Source organism: Nyctereutes procyonoides, unplaced genomic scaffold, assembly GCF_905146905.1.
Source record: "Nyctereutes procyonoides isolate TBG_1078 unplaced genomic scaffold, NYPRO_anot_genome, whole genome shotgun sequence".
Lineage (NCBI taxonomy): Eukaryota > Metazoa > Chordata > Mammalia > Carnivora > Canidae > Nyctereutes > Nyctereutes procyonoides.
Window position 1 is genome coordinate 22,208,187 of NW_026575135.1, and position 16,474 is coordinate 22,224,660.

General features: G+C 51.3%; 3 protein-coding genes across 7 annotated transcripts; 2 read left to right on the top strand and 1 right to left on the bottom strand.

The window, feature by feature from the left end:
• The first annotated feature begins 4,405 nt into the window (after positions 1 to 4,405).
• Positions 4,406 to 7,873, top strand: ARHGEF39 (Rho guanine nucleotide exchange factor 39). Of its 2 annotated transcripts, none has more exons than XM_055302673.1 (9): positions 4,406 to 4,573; positions 4,768 to 4,862; positions 5,122 to 5,242; positions 5,481 to 5,599; positions 6,150 to 6,220; positions 6,415 to 6,543; positions 6,734 to 6,963; positions 7,215 to 7,303; positions 7,476 to 7,873. In XM_055302673.1, the coding sequence occupies exons 1-9, from the start codon at positions 4,436 to 4,438 to the stop codon at positions 7,489 to 7,491; spliced, it is 1,008 nt and encodes a 335-aa protein (XP_055158648.1). In that variant the 5' UTR covers positions 4,406 to 4,435; the 3' UTR covers positions 7,492 to 7,873. The 2 variants fall into 2 exon arrangements, with proteins under 2 accessions (XP_055158648.1, XP_055158649.1); XM_055302674.1 differs by having other exon boundaries at positions 7,479 to 7,873.
• A 259-nt stretch (positions 7,874 to 8,132) lies between these two features.
• Positions 8,133 to 10,642, bottom strand: CCDC107 (coiled-coil domain containing 107). Of its 4 annotated transcripts, none has more exons than XM_055302679.1 (6): positions 10,483 to 10,642; positions 10,242 to 10,393; positions 8,857 to 8,917; positions 8,673 to 8,763; positions 8,467 to 8,579; positions 8,133 to 8,385 (listed from the first exon to the last, which is right to left on the bottom strand). In XM_055302679.1, exons 1-6 carry the CDS (start codon positions 10,586 to 10,588, stop codon positions 8,171 to 8,173), a joined length of 738 nt encoding a protein of 245 aa, XP_055158654.1. In that variant the 5' UTR covers positions 10,589 to 10,642; the 3' UTR covers positions 8,133 to 8,170. The 4 variants fall into 4 exon arrangements, with proteins under 4 accessions (XP_055158654.1, XP_055158652.1, XP_055158653.1 ...); XM_055302677.1 differs by having other exon boundaries at positions 8,467 to 8,591; XM_055302678.1 differs by having other exon boundaries at positions 8,857 to 8,920.
• Positions 8,941 to 15,596, top strand: SIT1 (signaling threshold regulating transmembrane adaptor 1). Its single transcript, XM_055302680.1, has 7 exons — positions 8,941 to 10,178; positions 11,378 to 11,584; positions 13,885 to 14,080; positions 14,195 to 14,330; positions 14,417 to 14,475; positions 14,593 to 14,654; positions 14,745 to 15,596. The coding sequence occupies exons 3-7, from the start codon at positions 14,026 to 14,028 to the stop codon at positions 14,976 to 14,978; spliced, it is 546 nt and encodes a 181-aa protein (XP_055158655.1). The 5' UTR covers positions 8,941 to 10,178; positions 11,378 to 11,584; positions 13,885 to 14,025; the 3' UTR covers positions 14,979 to 15,596.
• Positions 15,597 to 16,474: the final 878 nt, after the last annotated feature.

Genomic DNA, 16,474 nt, shown 5'->3' on the forward strand with positions numbered 1-16,474 from the left:
ACCACCTGGCACTACACAGGCTCTCCCTGGCACCACCCAGCTGCTCACCAGCCAGCCTCAGCTAACCCTGGCCTGCTTCCCAGCCCCAGGCAGAGAAGGGGAAAGACAGGGAGCTGGGGCCCGCACAGCCTCTGGCTGAGAGGGAAGCAGCCCATGAATATATCCCTGGCCGAGCCACAGACCAGATAAAGGGGTAGGACAAGCTGCTGGGGAAGCCTGGGAGTGGGTGGACAGATAGGTAGATGGGAGGCAAATCTGAGTATAAATGAAAAACTGAGTGTATATAGGAGAGCAACGGTGATGTTTTAAAGTAAATTTATTTTTCATCACATTTTTACACCTCTTCTCAAAAACCTTCATTGGCTTCCACCTGCCCATCTTCCTGTAGTTGACTAGAGCTTGTTGGGGGAGCTGCTTCCTACTATTCTCCCTCATATTCCAGCCAAATTAAAGTATTAATTTTTCCCCCAGACCTTTAACCCCCTTTGTTCATCTAGTTCTCACTGCTGGGAATACCATTCAGTCTTATATTTAACAAATATTTATTTAGCATCTACTATGTCCAGCATTAGGCTATGGACTAAAGGTATAGAAATGAATAAGATACAGTCCCTGTCCTAAGGATCTCACTGTCTAGTGAGTGAGGGCAAACACTATCACAATATTCAGGGGAAAGAGATTAATTCTGCCTAAGAAAGTAATACATAAGTAGGCAAAATATGATCAGGGCTTTGAAAAAGAAGCAGTTCAATTGCTAAAAACAAGGTGGAGAATGGGATTTTGTGCAAAGGAAAGGCATCAGATATCTTGTGCAGGAGAATGACGGAATCCAATTCTCATATTAGGTTGTGCTAAGGGCTGGGGGAGAGCAAGGGCAAGGAGAAGAGTGAAAGGACCCCAAGAATGGACTTGGGGTTCCCAGTATGGCTGTTCATTTGAGAAACATTTATTGAGCCCCCTCCAACCCTCCAAGAACTGTTCTAAGCCGTAGGGATGCAGCATTGAACTAGAGGACAGCCTCTACTGTTCTGTAGCTCACATTATAATAAGGTCCCTATGGTTTCAACAAACCAGAAGAAAGTAAGACCATCTCAGGAAGTTCCTAGCTTGGGCTAACACTCAGTAGATATGCACCTGTATGGTTGTATGGATTGGAGAAATATATTGAAGTATTTCTAATTTTGTTGAGAACTAGCCCCTAGCTTCAGGGTGGCTCCTGCTACCTCACTCCTCCCCGGGAACTCTACTGATCTCTTATCTAAAGAGATAATGCCTGGCAGAGCGGAGGCCCAAGGACCCCACTTGAATGCCCCAGCCAATCTCCACTGTCATGAATGGGTACTTGTGTACCCACTACCCTGTTAATGATTTTTACTCTCTCTTCTGTCTAAATCCCTTCTATGGTTCAAGACTCAGCTCAAAAGCCACCTCCTCCACTCTCTATCATGGAAGAGATTTCTGGTGCCGCTGAACCACCACAGTTCTTTGCCTGCACTCGCTAATCACCTTGCCCACCATCCAACTTATATTATGGTGATTTATGACATTTTATCTGCTCTAATAGTCTTGAGCTCCATTAAGGGCAGGGTCCAGTATTTGATTAAGTCTTTTATTCACCAACCATTATTGAGCATTTTTCTCTCTGCAGATCACCTTGCCAGGACTTGAGAAAAACCAAATTGACTGAATAACCAAACCTGCCCTCAGGGAGCTCATCGTCAATGACTTGTGTTTGTCAAACCACATCTGTTCCAAAAGCATGACGTCATGTTTTTACGGCACCCCAAATTATCTGCCTTGTCAGGTTAACTGTCATACTTCATACCAAAACTTGCACAGAGCTGAATAACTGCTATCCTCCAGAGAGGCAGTCAGCCTAACAATCTAGGTTGCTATTTCTGGAGTCAAATTAAGAGCCATCCATGGAAATCTGATCCAGTGTGCAATGTGGAAGATCAGCTCATTGTCTGGGTCAGTGGTGATGTCAGCACCTTGGTTAGACACTGACATATGGAAGGTACATGGTAATATCTGAATCGGACAGACCTGGACAAGACAGAATGTGGTAATGACTAATCTAGTTGAGTTGGAAGAGGTCATGGAAAGCACAGAAGACAGAAGCCCCATGCTAAGTGGAGTCTGGAGACTGTATGTGCAGAGATCTTTCTCCAAGATCCATCCTTGCTTTACTGCATTTTCCCTCTTTCCAAGTATTCTTCCTATTTCCATCGTTTTCCTTTTTAGGTCTCTGTCAGGATACCCTGGTACACTTCTCTGCAGTGCTCTATTATGTCCACACATCTGCCTGCCATCTCACTTGGTTTTAGTATTTCAGAGCCCAGATCTGTGTCTATGTGCAGGTGTCTCTGTTTCAGTCTTTTAATTTTCCAAACACCATTCTCCATGGTGCTCTTTCATAAGTGCTCTGTTTCTGTGTGTGTGTGTGTGTGTTTCTGGTCTGGGTGGGGAATAGAGACTCTGACCCTGGATCTTGCCTTTGCAGCTGGGAGCCTGCCAAACTCTAAAACAGGTTTGAGTTCCCAGAGTCTTGTTCCCTGACCCTCCCCAGGTTGGGACATGGTGTCCTCAGGACCAACTGACTGGGGCACACCCTGCCTGATGCATCACCTCTGCGGCGTTTATAGCCAACTCTTTGGTCATTAGAGTCTGTGTCTTCAGGCATTTAGGGCCATGTTTCTGCTCATCCCAGGGCTGCAGAAGAGACTCATGGTGATACTGACTACTATGGGATTATATGCCTCCTTCCACCCTTGAACCCTTAGTGTGGACTGCCCCACATTCACTTGAGACAGTATAACCAGTTGGCCTACAAGGTTATCACCAATTTCCTTGTAACCTGAGTCCAAGGTACAGTCTCACCCAAACTTTCTCTTTCCACCTCCAACTCTCCATATTGTTTTTCCCTGATCTAAGTCCAGCATTTCTCCTTAGAATTCTTAGAATGTCAGAGAGCTAGAGGGGCTTCAGAACCCTATCAGTATTCTGGTTCTTGTCTTGGGGTCCAAATTCTTAGGAGTTCACTGTGGTAGGAATGTGAGGCCTGAAGGTTTCTTAACATTTTGGTGTTTAATAGTATTTTTTTTCCTAATTAAACAGTAATGCATTCATGCTTAAGCACAAAACTTGGGAAAAGCAGAAAAACATAAGGAAAATTTAAAAAGCACTGTATTTGTCCCAATCACCCTTTTAACCTCAGTGATCTTGTGCCTGGCCTAGATTAGGTGCTTAAAAAAATATATTTGTAGAGTGCATTAACTTCAATCCCATCACCCAGAGATAACAACCACAACCTCTTGATTGTTTATCCTTCCAGTCCTATGTATGCTATACATAAATGGGATCATATTGTACAAACATCTTTGTTAGCCTTGCTTTTTTTGGTCTTGGAAATATATTTTGTGTGTTTTTCCATATTGATAGGGGTTTTTTTTACATCATTTTTAATGCTTTCATATTATTCCTTCAAATAGCTGTACCATAACTTTCCTAGCCCATTCTCTACCACTGGACATTTAGATGGTTTCCAGTTTCCTATTGTTACAAACATCACTGTACAATCCATCCTGATATATATATTTTTGTCCACATATCTATTTCTTTGGATGCATCCCTAAAAATGGAATTGCTAGGAGAAGAGTAAGCACATTTTAAGACTTCTCATACATACTCACAAAATGGCACTGCCAATTTACCCTCCAGGACCACTACCAATTTTTCAAAAGACCTAACTAAGGAGGATCAGGTCTGTTTATCTTTGACTGGGTAGCACAGACTAATCGACTCCAAGCTTTAGCCTTTGACCAGAATTACAGCAATTCCAACCCCCACGTTGGTTATTGACGTTTGCTGACCAGGAGCTAATTGGCTGTCAGGTTTGGGATCAGTATGAAAAGAGAAAACGACTTAGTAACGTAAAACCTATTGACTTCTATCTGAGGGCCAAAATATTTCAAACCTTGTGACTTGTGAGCTTTCCTAGTAGTGAAAGCAGTGGGGACAATTGTGCCCCAGAGTTTGGCGCAGGCCCAGGACAAAAAACATACCATAATGATTGCCCCCTTCCTAATTTTACACCTGGGACACTGAGGCCCCCTGGTGTCTGCACTCCCAAATCTCCTGGACTCGAGGTCCAGACGGCTGCCCCAACTTCGCCCCACGCCACAGGCGGACTTAACCCCTCCTGCCCCACTCGACGTTGCCTGAGCCGGCCTCGCACCCCGACAGCGCCGCCCTGGCGGCGGGGCGAGGCCTTAACGGCGGAGACTCGGTGCGGGTCGGCGGGCCCCCGCGCACGCTCCGGCCTGCGTTCAGCCTCCCGGCGCCAGGGGGCGCACTCCTCCCGCCGGCCCCGCCCCCGGAGCGGTTGGGATTTGAATCTCCGGCGGGCCGCGGCCGGAAGCCTGGTCAGCTGGGCATGGAGACGTCGGGCGCCGGCGGACGGTGCCCGGTGCGAGAGCAGCGTGCCCGCTGGGAGCGGAAGCGCACCTGCACTGCCCGGGAGCTGCTGCAGACCGAGCGGCGCTACCAGGAACAGCTGGGGCTGGTGGCCACGGTGCGGCGGCGCTCGCCCTCCCGTATGGGGCGGGGACCGCAGGGGACGGGAGGGTCTCTGCGAGGTCGGGGGCCGCGCCGCGCGGGCCTGGGGCTGCCCGCCAGCACCGAGAGAGCGCAGGCGTTCCGCAGTTCCTGGCGGCGCGGCGTCAGCGCTCTCCCTGCAGCCTGGGTAGCGGTGTTCTCCTCCTGCAGTACTTCGTGGGGATTCTGAGAGCCAAGGGCACCCTGCGAGCGGCCGAGCGCCACGCCCTGTTTGGGCCCTGGGAGCTCATTTACGGCGCCAGCCAGTGAGTAGAAGGGGCGCGGGGTCAGAGGGCAGGGAGGGCCCTGCTCTCTGGCGGTGCTCGAGCTTGGAGTGGGGGGACCCAGACTCCTGTGCGGAGCCTGCCAGTTATCTCACCTGTGGTCTTGGCCCAGTGCCTTCACCTGCCTCAGTTTTCATCTGTAAAATGGGGTAATAGCACTACCTTCAGGGCAAGGTTATGAGAATTAAATGAGCTGGTGCTTGGGTAGTTGTTGGACCGGTCTTTGTCCTCACCTACGCAGAGACCTGCTTCCCTACCTTGAAGGAGGGCACTGGGGACAGGGGCTGGAAAGCTTCTGCCCCCACCTTGAGCTCTACACCCAGTTCGCTGCCAATGCAGAGAAGTCCCGGACCACCCTGCAGGTAACCTGGAGATAATCTCGAGGGCTTCCCCTCTTGCCCTGCGCATTGCCCCTTCCTCTAGTGATCCAAACTTCATACTGTTGCCACATGCATAGCACCCTGTGGGTCCCCCCCTCGTCTGTGCTGGGTTCACTGTCGGGGTTCTCTCAAGAGCACACAGCTTACAGAGGGCTGAGCATGTGTACACAGAGAGTGGCTTCTCTCTCTGTGGCTGCCAACCCTTTCCCCGTCACTCCAGGAGCAGCTAAAGAAGAACAAACGTTTCCGGAGGTTTGTGCGACTTCAGGAAGGCCGCCCTGAGTTTGGGAGCCTTCGTCTTCAGGACCTGCTCCCTCTACCTCTGCAGAGACTCCAGCAGTGAGTAAACTCAACTGGCCTCAGCCAGCTTCTCTTTTCTGAGTCTATAGGATTGCCGCTCTCAGCTTTGTGGGGTTTATGGCCTCTGTCCCATTGCCTCTCTCCTGGGACAAACTGCTCCTAAAAAGCCTCTTGCAAGATTAAGTGTGAACCCACTGGAGTAGCTGGGGTCTGTAGCCTCAGGCCCTTAGCTAGGAATGTGGAACTCTGCACTGCAGTGAGGGGTGCAGTAATAGAGCTAGTGACAAGCACGGTGCGTGGGAGAGTTTGTTGAGATGAGAGGTCCGCCTAGCTTAGGTTTCTGTTGGGGGGGGGGGATGTTAAGGAGCCTGCAGTCAGGTTGCTGACTCTGCAGTGTGGGGTGGAAGAGGGCCATGTGGTGTGAGCCCATGTTCTGAGTCTCAGATGAAAGAGGTGGGGACACAATCAGAAGCAGAGCCTTCCTGGCTTTGCAACTGAAGTATGTGTGGGGAGCGTTCTGTATGTCAGGCGGAAGGAATGCTGCCCAGCTCTGCTTTCCGCTTGTGGATTTCCAGCGGTCTAATTCCAGGTATGAGAATCTTGTCGTGGCTTTGGCTGAAAATACAGTTCCCAGCAGCCCTGACCACCAGCAGCTCACACGTACGTTCTCACTCCCTGAAACACTGAGGAGAGGCTGCCTCCCCTGCGTCCCTTTTTGAATCTGACCTCCAGCAAGGTCTGGTGTGTCCCTGTCTTCCACCCTCACCCTGGTCCCCTCCAGAATAGCCTGTCACCACCCTCAGTCAGCCAAAGTCCAAGCTGTGCTGGGAGGGAGGCGGGGGATGTTGTTCCAGGGGCTGCCCGGCTGATAAGTGAGACTGCCCAGAGAGTCCACAGCATTGGTCAGAGACAGAGGAATGACCAGCACCTCCAGCGCATTCAGGGTTTGCTCAGCGGCCGCCAGGCAAAAGGGCTCACCTCAGGTAGTCTGCACACTCTCCTCCTCTCCCCCTGCCCCTTCACCCCCACCCTGTCCTCAAATTGCTCTTTTCAGGCCCTCCTTTTTTTCTATTGCCAGCACATGCGCCCCATTTCATCAGCCTCCCCTTCCTTCTGCTCTCGTGGCTCCTGGTCCTGGAGCTGTCCCAGAATAACAGCTCTCCCACCCCCCAGGTCGCTGGTTCCTGCGCCAGGGCTGGCTGTTGGTAGTGCCTCCCCGTGGGGAGCCTCGGCCCCGAATGTTCTTCCTCTTCTCTGATGTGCTCCTCATGGCCAAACCTCGACCCCCACTGCACCTGCTGCAGAGTGGCACCTTTGCCTGCCGTGCCCTCTATCCCATGGCCCAGTGTCAACTCCACAGGGTCTTTGGCCACTCAGGAGGCCCCTGTGGTGGACTGCTCAGTGTGAGTCATAGGTGGGAGCTCTAGGTAAGGTAGGAGAGGCTCAAAATAGATCTCAAATGCCTGTGTACCCATGCATCTCCTTGGCCTCCTTCAGAGGAACTAAGCTACCTGCACTGAGATAGCAGGGGGCCTGGGGTTTGTTCCTGCCTAATTCTCACCTCAGCCCTGAATTCCCTCCATGGAAACAGCAAGGGCTTCAGCTTTAGCCTGGACCTTTCTGAGCCATGCACTAAGAGGTGATTTCTCCCTAGCTGTCCTTTCCCCACGAGAAGCTACTGCTTATGTGCACTGACCAGGAGGAGCTGTTGCGCTGGCACCACAGTTTGACTTTGGCCATCAGGTGGGTTCCCTCAGGAAGAGTGCTGTGAAGAGGCCCGTGGGTGAGAAGGGAGCAGTTTAATCCTGTCTCAGGTGTTACATCTGCTGGGCCACTGCATCCCCAATACCAGAGGTGATTTTGTCTGAGTAGAGTGCTCTTGCCAGTGCCTAAACGGACTGTCTTCTCTCCACAGTAGTCAGAAGAACTAGAAGAATCTTAAAATTCCAGAACCCAGGATACTTGAGGGGTAGGTCAAAGTCAAGAGTACAGAGAAATCTTCACCACTAACTAAACGAAACAGATCCTTCATGGTGTTGAGAAGTCATTTCGTGTTTGCTTGGGACCAAGCCATGGCAGCTCATGTGACCAGCCCCCGGGGATCAGGAAACCGAGTCTGACCCCGTGGAAGCTCTGCTGAACCAGCCCCTCCAACACAGATGAGGGGATTCAGGACTGGTCACGTCGGTGCTGGCTCTATGGCTGATTGTTTATCAAGACTGCACCTTTGTAAACGTGGATGTTTTTATGTTGTATGCATTTTCTATAATTTATTTTTCCACTGGATTTTAGTAAAATGTTTTTTTTTTCTTCCCCTTTTTGGAAAGGCTTTTCTGTCTCAGCTCTACGATATGAGGAGAGGTTTTTGTGCCCTGAAGGCTGGCATGATGGTGGCCTCAGGAGAACAAGGAAAAGAGCTGGAGCTCCCTCTATCTCTCAGCTCTCACACTGGAAGGTGGCCTCTTTTTATCCTAATAAGGGAAGCTTTTCAAGAAGGCCCAGTTGTTCTTGGGCACCTAGTATGGGTGTGTGTATGACCAGTTGGAATGAAAAAGCACACAGGACTATCCAGTCACAAGAACAGACTCTGTTTTACTAAACCTCCAGCTATCATTTCTCCTTGGCGGGGGCTGTGCCTGCAGTCCTTCCCACAGCCTTGCTGCATCTTCTCCTTAGACCCTGCTCCACTTCCCAGGGAGTAGCTAGATTTCTTGTCTCCGTGCTCCAGTTTAAGGGCTCCTCCCAGGCCTGACTGTCACCAGCCTCCTCCTCCTCCTCCTCCTCCTCCTCTATATATGAGTCCTCAGGAAAGGGTATGTTGGCCTCTGTGAGGGGAAAGATCAGGGATATTCCTATCTCAGAGACAGTCTCTACCCCCACCCGACTCTCTCCTCCCAACCCTTTACCTGGTTCTGGAACGTCCACACCCTTATTTGGCTTGCTCTCTTGTAACAGTTGGTGGATGGTCTGAAGCTTCATGTTCAGAAGCTCCTGCTGGGCTCCAGCCAGGGTAGTCACACTGTAGAAATACCTACTCAGCAGCTACCTAATCTCTGTCCCCCCCTCTTCCACCTATCACAAGTTCCCCTGGCCACAGGGTCATTGCTCTTACCGCTCAAAAAGGGGGTCCAGCTGGGCCATCAGATTGTTCAGGTGCTGCTCTGTCTGGGCCAACTGTTGTGTCAGTTGGGCCAGCTGTTGCTCTGGGGGTGAAGGAGAAAAGGAGAGCAATGGTTATTTATACCTTCTGCTGCCCCCCTGACCCCCTACCAAACACAGACTTGTGCAAAACCTACCTGACTGCAATGATTCCTTCTTGCCTGCCTCCTCTTGGAGAACTGCAGCCTCATCTTTCCCCTGCTGTAGAAAGAGAGGGCTAGACTGCAACAAGCTTCCCCATCACCTCAGTCTCCAAGCCAGTGAGAGGGGGAGGAGGAGAATTTCAATTAGAGAAAGCTATGGAGTTTTTACTTCAGAGAATCGCTATTACATCTAGTCTAGCTCCTCACCTGGGACCTGAAGCAACATGTCACTATGCCCCACATATATGGTTGTTCAGTCTAATGAAAGACTCCCAGGAATGAGCGGCTCTCCAGTTTGATAAAGCTCTGTTAGTTTGTATACAAAGCCAAAATTTTTCCTTTGTACACCTTCCATGTTGCCTTCCAAAGATCTTTTCAATGTGATAGCCACTCAGGAATTTGAAGACGATAGTCCTTGCTCACTCCCCTTCCCCATGTCTCCTCTGGTTTAATATTACCAATTTTATTCAGTGAGTGCTCATTTGACATGGTTTTCTCTGGTTGCTCTACTGGGCATGTAGTATTCTTAAAAGTAGTGCCCAGAAGAGAATAAAACTCTCCAGGACTGTTCTGATCAGAAGACCAGGTGCACTACCCTGTTCCTTGCATTGACTGGGGAAGTGGGTTGTCACCATACACAAGTGAACTTTATTATTCAACTACTAAACCGCTAAATTAAGTTTCTTCCAGATAGTACGGGGGTCCACAAATAGAGTTTATTATCGATTCTCTTTAAACTTCACCATCAAATCCAGTCCCTCATCCTAACTTGTCAAGTCTATTTGGAATCATGATTAGCTCTCCCTTTTAATTTCCTATCTCCAAATTGGTTCAGCCTTCTATTTCCCAATGCAGATAAGTAGTCGGGCCAGGGTTGAAGACAGCCGTGGAAGGTATCATTTTCCATTTCAATCATTTCGACACACTAAAATGTACTGTCAGTTTGTATCTCAAGGCCTCCTTTCTAAGAACATAAGACAGGTGCCTTGAATACTGTGGCCATAGCAATCAACAGTGTATCAAGACTGGAATCTTACCAGGAGCCACACTTTTGTAACACGGACAGTTACTTGCCGGGTTTAAGTCCCAGCCCTACCAGTTACTACTAGGTCTGCGTGACTTTGAGCAAATGACTTAACTTCTTCATTGGACTGTTGGGAGCATTAAATGTGGTGGTCATTATTTGTTGACAGTTTACCAACGGCTCTTCACATCTGCTGCCTCGCTGGATGCTCAAAATAACCCCCTAGTGTTGGGAGAGTCAAGAACTACGGTCTTCGTTTTTACAGACCGACGGAAGAGATGTCTTGTTCACGGTACCATAGCGCCCCCATGGGAGATTCAGGCCCGGGGCATCCCCACCCCTGGTCGTCCCGCACCTGCAAACACTTGTACAGCACAAAAGCCACGACAGCTGCGGTGTACAGCGCCCCCAAAGGCAGAGCTCCCGCCCTGGCCGGTTCGCGCTGGTCCTTGGGCGGCGACGGCCGCCGCGGTTCCTTGGCCTCCGGGCCGACCTGGGCGGGGTCCCCTGCGGAGGACGGCAGAGGCGGGTCAGCAGAGCTGGGGCCTGGGACCCTGGGGCAGTCCTAGCCTCCCTCCAGCAGCCCTCGCTGATACCTGGCTGTGCCCGGAGGTCGGGGCTGGGGCGGTCTCCGAGGACCCCGGGCAGTGCCGACACAAGTAGCAGCCCCAGCAAACCCGCGAGCCAGAACGAGCCCGCCATGGCGGACCACAGAATGAAGGCCCCGGCGGCGCCAAGGTTGGCCGGGAGCCCCAGTGCGCATGCGCACGCGGGGCGGCGCGTGGGTCCCGCTCCGGGACGCGCTGGGAGGTCACACCCATTTGGTGTGTGGGCGGGGCAGCTTATTAGCATAGGACTTGGGCCCAACTTTCTTTAATGAAATCATTTCTTATCTATTTAGGGATCCTATTAGCCAGAATGCTTCTAGAAGCCTATAACCTTATAAGATTGTGCTGGAACACGGATTTGAGTTTTCATGTCAATAACCTATTCACCCTAATCATAAAATGGGTAGTCTCCTGCACCTTAAAAGCGCAGCATGTGCAGCGATGTTCGCAGCGCGTGCTGAAGGCCTGTTTCCTAGGCTACAGACGGAGGACTTGTTCCTTATTTGCGCCTAGGGGAAAGTCCCCGGACCCTTGGCAGAGAGTGCCGCGTGCGCGTGCACGCTGACTTTCCCTGCTTTGCACTGCAACGTCCGCCAAGAAGCGATCCGTTTGCCGCGGGGAGCCGAGCGGCGTGTGGCGGGGCGTCGTCCGTCAGCTCAATCTAGTTACGCAGGCAGCGCGCCTGGTGCGCGCCAACCACACGGGGCTCATTCTCAGCGCGGCTGCTTTTTAGCAAAGGCCGTCGGGCCCGCGTGCGGCTCCTGCGTAGCCGTTCGGAACATGAAGTGCAGTCAGTCCTTCCCATGCTCGTAGACGGACTAGTTCACCGCGGAACTTTTCTCTCTTGTGGCTTAACATACTTTATCCTTTTTTTTCTTTTCAGTTCCCTCTTCCAACAATGGCTTCCTCTTCCCCACCCTCTCGAATCCGCAAATGCCGGTAGCAGCCACCATTCATTGCGTAGCGTGGCACACAGGAGAATACGGACTGGTTGCCTGGCCTAGAATCTTGCCTCCAGTACTCGAAAGCTAAGTTTGGACAACTTACTTAATTTTTCTGTTTGCCTCAGTTTCCACTTTGAGAAATGGAGGTAATGATAATACGAATGTACCTCACAGAGTTGTTATGATTAAGTGGGATAATACAAGTAAGGTGCTTAGAATCATGCCTACCTACTAGTGATTTTTACCTTGGGGCACTTGAATTTTTAACTCTCTTAAGCACCTTCCACTGCTATTTCCTTTCTGTACAGTTAACGTCTACACACCCTTCAGATCTCAGGGGTTTCCTTTTTCAGAGCCCTTAACTTCTAATTTATTCATTGGTGCAGCTTTGTACTTTCTTTAAACCACCATCCTATGTCAATTTTATATCAATAAAACTGGGGGAAAAATCCACTTCAGTCCATTCCAGTTAATTAAAAATCAATTAATCCATTAAGATTCATTATAAAAAGAAAAAATCACTGAACTGTAAATTGCAGGGGAGCAGGGGCCATATTTCTTTTATCATTTTATTGCTACAGCTTAGCACAGCACCTGGCGCTTGTTGAATGAACTACAACCCCACGGATAAATGTAATTAAGCTTTTTTTTTTTAACAAAAAAGATTTTATTTATTTATTTGAAAGAGAGAGAGCACAAGTGGTGGGGAGGGCAGAGAGAAGCAGACTGCCCACTGAGGGACCTAGAAGATCATGAACTGAGCTGAAGGCACTTAACTGATTGAACCACCCAGGCGCCGCCCCTAATTAAGCTCTTTTTTTTTATTTTTTTTATGATAGTCACAGAGAGAGAGAGAGAGAGAGAGAGAGAGAGAGAGAGAGAGAGAGAGAGAGAGAGAAGCAGGCTCCATGCACCGGGAGCCCAGTGTGGGATTCGATCCCGAGTCTCCAGGATCGTGCCCCGGGCCAAAGACAGGCACCAAACCGCTGCGCCACCCAGGGATCCCCCTAATTAAGCTCTTTTAAGGAATAAGGAAACAAAGGTTCAGGAAGGTTAAGTAAGTTCATCCAGTAAAAGGCAAGCCAGAGATTCCAAGGCTTTTCTGTCTCCCTATCAGGTGCTTCATTAGCACCCCACTCCCCAGCTCTACCTTTCATCACCAGGACTTCTCCAGGCAAACCTGGAGCGTTTCCCTGTGTTCCATGCTGCCTTTTAATTCTGGGACACACAGGGTCATCTTTCTAATTAGATCAAGGAAAGAAGCCATTTCCCACTCACATCTATCTCCAGAGCTTCGCACATTAGCAAGCAATCAGCAAATGTGACTTAAATGAACGAGGTACATGTGCACTAAATAAATGAATGAAATGGGAGTGTATCTTCTTGTTCTTCCAGAAATGGAGGGGGCAGGGCAGGGAGGAGAGATCCACACTCAGGGGAGTTGTCATAGTCTAGCCGACTCTCTAGAGGCAGCCTGGTTGCAGAACAGTGTAGTCCAAACCTTGACCCTAAGCCAGTTGGCACAGTCAACATAAAGGAGAGGGTTCGGGCCAGGTATAATATGATAAATGGCTCTCAACTGACTGATGCCTTTAGGAAATTTGGGTCCACTATTGTCAGATAGTGGTCTAAGGAACTTGAAATCCTTCCACATCAATAGCAGCCCATGTGATTGGGCTGTATCTGGGCAGGGCTCACTCCACTCCCTGAAGTGAACAAATGGCTCAGCTTCCCAGGATATACTGGGGGTAGAGTTTTCTTTAATTCAACTAACTTTTGAGATCGGCATTTCTTAGGGACAGTTTGGATGAAGTGGGTTGGGAGGGGGAAATCTAAACTCCTCTATCCCCTAAATTCTTTTTTTTTTAAGATTTATTTATTTTTATTTATGATAGACACACACAGAGAGAGAAAGAGGCAGAGACACAGGAGGAGGGAGAAGCAGGCTCCATGCAGAGAGCCTGACGCAGGACTCAATCCCGGGACTCCAGGATCGCGCCCTGGGCCAAAGGCAGGCGCCAAACCACTGAGCCACCCAGGGATCCCCTCCCCTAAATTCTTATACCAGTAATAATAAAAATGATAATGGTCATCTTATCCCCTACAGTCAACCTTAGAGCATGGAGAGATCCCTGTCCCATTCCCCTTTGTAGCATGCTAAGTGAGGAATACATTCTCTCATGGTCTCAGAGTCCTAAGGCCTGGCTTCCTTGTCTCGTTGGTCCTGCCTCATGCTATTTTATCTTCTGGGAGTCTTCATGGGCTCACCTGCACAGTAGCACCGTAATCTCAGGCCAGCCTGTCTCTTCTGTGGCCAAAGAAGGTGTAGGGCCAACAAGGGGTGGGCGGAAACTCAGGAGATGCTGGGTGGCGCAGGTGCAGGCACAGGGCGGTGTCTTTGTTCTTTCACTCATCCCTCCCCTCCCCCTTCCTCCCCGGAAACCAGTGACTCTGCCACCACCAGTATTGGGGATGCTGAGCTGTGGGGGCCAAGCCCAAGGAGGGGTGAGAATAAAGGGGCCTGCAGCGGCTATCAGGCCATAAACCAGGCTGACCTCTCAGCACAGGGCTTGCAGACTCACCTCCCATGTCAGCAGTCATGAGCAGAAGTGACAACTACACTTCAGATCTGCTAGTGCCTGGTGAGCTGGGCGGGGCAGGGGGAGGAGGAGGGGTCATATGTTCCCATGTCCCACCTGCTAGGACCTGGAGGGTTGGGCTGGGCAGTAACACCCTCCATCCTCTGGTGTCCACAGGAATCCCCTCCGTGGCCCAGGCCTGGGGACTGTGGGCCCTCTTAGCGGTTGTGTCGCTGCTGCTTCTCATCTCGCTGGCTGCGCACTTGTTCCGATGGACTAGTGGCCAGAGCAGAAGCCATCCGAAGCAGGAACGGTGAGTAGGGGACAACGGAGAGAGGTGATCGAAGAGTTCCCCCTTACGAAGACGTCCCCACCCATCCCGTCATCTCTCTCTTGCAGCTCTGGAGGATCTGTGGAAGAGGTCCCCCTATATGGGAACCTGCCTTATCTTCAGACTGGTAGGAAGCTGGCAGAGGGGAGGGGCACAGAGGCCACGCACGTCCTGGGTGGGTGGGATGAGGGATTGCAAGAGGAGGAACCAGAAGTGACCAGATTAGTACTGTTCCCTATCCCAGGTCGGCTGTCTCAAGAACCAGGGCCAGACCAACAGGATCCAACTCCTAGAGGCCCCGCCATGGTGAGTCAGTTGCGGCTGAGAAGAGGGGAGGGAAGGAAGTGGGGGCTTTTCCAAAGGTCCAGGGAACTTCTAACAGCCTTCAATCTCCAGGCTGCGGAGGAAGTGATGTGCTATACCAGCCTGCAGTTGCGGCCGTCTCAGGGCCACATCCCCAGCCCTGGAACCCCTATTAAGTACTCAGAGGTGGTACTGGATTCTGAGCCAAAGCCCCAGGCCTCAGGCCCAGAGCCGGAGCTCTACGCATCAGTGTGTGCCCAGACCCGCAGAGCACGAGCTTCCTTCCCAGACCAGGCCTATGCCAACAGCCAGCCTGCACCCAGCTGACATGAAGGGCCTAGCAGAATGAGATGAGCCTCGCCCAGCCTCCGGTGTGGCAGGGGTTACTGCTACCCTGTCCCCAGCATAACTGTCTCCCAACCACCCCCCCAAAGACAGGTAACCGTTGCCCAGTCACAGGAGGTAATGTTCCCCAACCTCCCCTTCTGAACTGTGAGGGAGACATCTCAGGGGAATAAGTAGATCCCCAGTTTCTTGGGAATGGAGGAAACAAAGGCAGTGGCTCCCTCTCCATCTCTCTCTCTCTCTTTTTTCCTATCTATTCCTCTAAGGTCTCAAGCTCCCAGGTTTTTCACTTCCTCCTCCTTGTGGCTTTTAACTAGATCCTTTCTGCTCTCGCTCCCTTAAAGTCTACCCCTAACACTTCAGTGCCCCTTCAGATATAGGAAGTGGGCAGTGATGGAGGAGGTAACAGCCCCAGAGCAGAAGGTGGGGCCGGAGGGGGTGGTGCTCCATGAGAGCCCACAGTCTGGAGGGATCCTGAAACCTAGCGACCTGAGGAACCCAAGCCTGGCTTCTTATTTGAGAACTCTGGCTGGCGAATACCAATCCATGCCCTGCTGCCTCTGTGTGTCCCCATGTTTTCAAATAAAACTTCTCAGAAAGTGTTTAGATTTTTATCTAGAGGGCTCCAGATCTGCAACAGACTCTACAGACTCTCTCTGGTAGGGGTGTGGGCTTTGCTCTCTGCACAGAGCACTTCTGGGGGCGTCTAGCTGGGGAAGATGGACCAAGAGAGTCTGTGCCATGAAAACTGCCAGGCTGTGTGCTAGGGGTGGAGGCTGGAGCCCGGCTCAAGCTGTACTTGCTGCTGCTGGAATATCGTTAGCATTTGCACTCAGAGCCACCAGCTCCCATCACCTGGAGCCTGCAAGCTCACCAGTCCCTGACCTAGTACTCTCCCCACGGCCTCTATGCCTGTGCTGCCACCAGCCGGAACCTCAAGCTTACACCACCTCCCCCTGGGGCTTCTGTAGAGGCAAGTCTGGCTTAGCAGACCTTTCTGAGGTTTCAGGGGCAGAAGACAGCGGAAGCCAGGCTTCTACTGCCGAATTTCTCTCCTTCCTACTCACGACCCAGAGAAAACCAGAGTAGGACACAATGCTCTGGAGCCCGGCCTGGTGGTCGCAGGGAGAAAGCGGACCCTTTGCACACAGAGAATAACCTGAATGCCCCGGGGTTTCCGGACCTCTGTGAACCCCAACCTGGGCCTCCCCCAGAAGAGGCCCCGGTAGTGGTAAAGAACAGGCAGCTGAGGCTGTGTGGGAGGGAAGGTGGCTTTGGGGGGGGCCACCGGATGCGGGGAACCACTGGCAGCGGGATGTGGGGTTCTGAGGATTGCCAGTTGGAAGACCACTCTGTCCGCGGCCTGGGGGATGTGAGAGGGCCAGACTCCGTAAGAGAAGGGGTCTGGGGTCCCGCCAACCCAGTGGGAGGGGCCGGAAATTGCAGCCGAGGCCTCAAACATCACGAACGCAGGCCTT